We start from the raw sequence: 2,600 nt of genomic DNA, 5'->3' as shown, positions 1-2,600 counted from the left end.
CTACATCTTTTTCTTGCAGCTTCTTGTGTCGCCGTGAACTTTCTTGTTCCCCTGCGGCTTTCGGAAAGCTTTGACAAATGTCGCCCAAGTAGGATATATCCCGTCAGCGAGATAGTACCCCATCGTGTACTTGTTTCCATTGACTGTGTATTCCAACTGAGGTGCCGTCCCAGAAGTGAGTCTGTCGAAAAGGGGAGAACGACGCAGGACGTTGATGTCATTAAGCGAACTAGGCATACCAAAGAAAGTGTGCCAGATCCAAAGATCATGAGATGCAACAGCCTCTGGTATCATTGTAGGGCCTTCCTTGTGGCCTGTGTACATCCCTTTCCACGTTGTTGGGCACTTGTCCCATCTCCAATGCATGCAATCCACGGAACCAAGCATTTCGGGGAATCCTCTTGTGGTGTTCATGGCCATTAGCCTCAGTGTGTCCTCGACATTGGGGGCCTTTAGGTACTCCTCACCAAAGACATCAACAACTCCTCTGAAAAAGTGCTGCAAGCACTCGATAAGGGTACTCTCTCCCAACCTTACACACTCATCCAAGAAATCTGCCAAAACTCCATAGGCAAGCATTCTGAGAGCTGCAGCTGCCTTCTGAATGGGAGAGCCGCCAAGAGCCCCAACCGCATTGGGTCTCTGCCTGAAATACTCGTCATGAGCCCCTAGTGCCGCTGCATTCCGCAAGAAGAGGGACTTGGACATCCTAAACCTCCGCCTGAAGTGCTTATTGTTGTACACAGGCTGGGGGGCGAAGTAGTCCAAGTAAAGTCTCTGGTGCCCTCCCTGGATGCATCTTCGTACATTGTGCCGACCCGGCAACGAGGCACGGAATTTCTTCTCGCTCTGCTTCCTCTTCAATCCGGTAAGAACGGCATCCAGCCACCGCCGCTTAAGAAGGCTATCCATTTACAATATTTGACCTGTACATATATGAAAATAATATAATCAGTAGCTAGAGGGAGATGGAGTACTGCAAAGCACTTCAGTAGTTATTTGAAAATCAAGAAATCAATTCACTTATAAATCCACATGACAAGAATCAGAAGCTAACCAGCTAGAGAATCATAACATCATGCATGTAAAAAGCTAAGGAACCGCTGTTCACAAAACAAAAGTAATGGGAGAAAAAAAGAACATCATTTGCTGCTTAAGCTTGTTTGTCCAGCAAAGTAGGAAAAGAAAAGAGACTTGTTTGTCCAGCAAAACAGGTGCAAAGCAACCTAGTATTTGTGAAAATTCTGGAAAGTCTCGTTCAATTCTAGTAAAAGTTTGCTACTGTCCACTTTTATAATAACTAGCAAATGACTATGAACAAGTGTATTTCATAACTCAATACATGGCACCAAGAGGCTTGGGTTTTTGCTGAAATATGTTAGTACATGACTAATTATCCAGAGAGTTAATCATAGCTTACTTTGATGGGTTACAGGTGAGAAAGCAAGCTCATTCATGCTTGAGAGATGGTCTCTAAAGTTTTCAAAGACAAGCAATTTTGGTTCCAGCAAGTGATGGAATAACAGGATTCTTGCCTGGGCGTAGCAGAAGAAGGCAAATATCTTGCCTGGGCGCCGGCGGTGCTGGCTCCACCTCGCGTCGACGAAGGCGGGGAGGTGCCATCGGGCGGTGGTCGGGAGGCGGCCCTTGCGAAGGACAGCCGGCGGGGAGGCGTACGTGGGGCGGGTCGGCACCGGCGGCTGGAATCGGCGGAGGAGGGAGGTAGGGGGTGGCGGCCAGGGAAGGTAGGGAGGTGGTGCCGGCAGGGGAGGCGGGACGTGCGGGGTCGACGCGGCAGGTGGACGCCAAGCGGGCGGCGGTGGCGCGCGCCGGCGGCGCGGGAGCAGAGCGCGCCCTGGGCTCGGACGGGTAGGGGAGAGAGAAGAGAATGACATGTGGGGTTGAGATGTCAGTTGAAAAAATGGAAGGCCAATTTAGCCAGCCTACTGGAGTGGAGACCCATAGTTGGGTGAGTAAAATTTAAAAGTGGGCTTTTAAATGGGCATTTGCTCACCTAAATTTAGAAGCCCCACTGGAGTTGCTCTAATGTTTATTACGCAAATTCTAACGGTCGATGGTCATGGCGATTTAACTTTGGTAACAATAATTTGGACCTCACGTAGCTGAATAGCAAATTTGAGGATTTGTATGTGCATTTTGGGAGTTTGGGGATTTGGATGCCACCTTAAGCCAAGTCTGAGAACCGGCGGTGCATTATACTCCGAGGTTTTTGGTATGAGATTTTATATAGCACCAGTCCTTCATTTTTGTCTACGGAGGACTCAAACAATGTACCATAATGAGGGAAGCAAAGAGGCTAATGTTCTTCGAATGGAACATGGAATGCGACTTACTTGGGTCATTCTACGGAGGTTAATCTTTGCATATTAAAGCACTATATCCGAAGGTGTTATAATCACTGCCAAAGGGGGCAAGATTATGCTGTAACTCATACGAACAAGGAGACAAATACAAGTGATTTGATAACACCAGAAATAGCACAACACTCCTACAACCTGCACACACACCGATTGATATATAGCAAGACCCCAGCCCCCTCCCCCCCCCCCCCCCCCCCCCACACACACACACACAGAGCC

General features: G+C 48.5%; 1 protein-coding gene across 1 annotated transcript; it reads right to left on the bottom strand.

The window, feature by feature from the left end:
- LOC120684882 lies at positions 1 to 708 on the bottom strand. Its single transcript, XM_039966749.1, has one exon. It carries the CDS (start codon positions 706 to 708, stop codon positions 1 to 3), a length of 708 nt encoding a protein of 235 aa, XP_039822683.1.
- Between the last annotated feature and the right edge of the window lie 1,892 nt (positions 709 to 2,600).

This window comes from Panicum virgatum, chromosome 8N (assembly GCF_016808335.1).
Source record: "Panicum virgatum strain AP13 chromosome 8N, P.virgatum_v5, whole genome shotgun sequence".
Taxonomy (NCBI): domain Eukaryota; kingdom Viridiplantae; phylum Streptophyta; class Magnoliopsida; order Poales; family Poaceae; genus Panicum; species Panicum virgatum.
Note: the sequence above shows the minus strand (reverse complement) of the source record. Positions and strands in the feature narration are given on the sequence as shown.

What these genes read in the sequence shown, in the direction of transcription:
- LOC120684882 (XM_039966749.1), bottom strand. Translation starts at nt 708, where the DNA reads ATGTCCAAGTCCCTCTTCTTGCGGAATGCAGCGGCACTAGGGGCTCAT.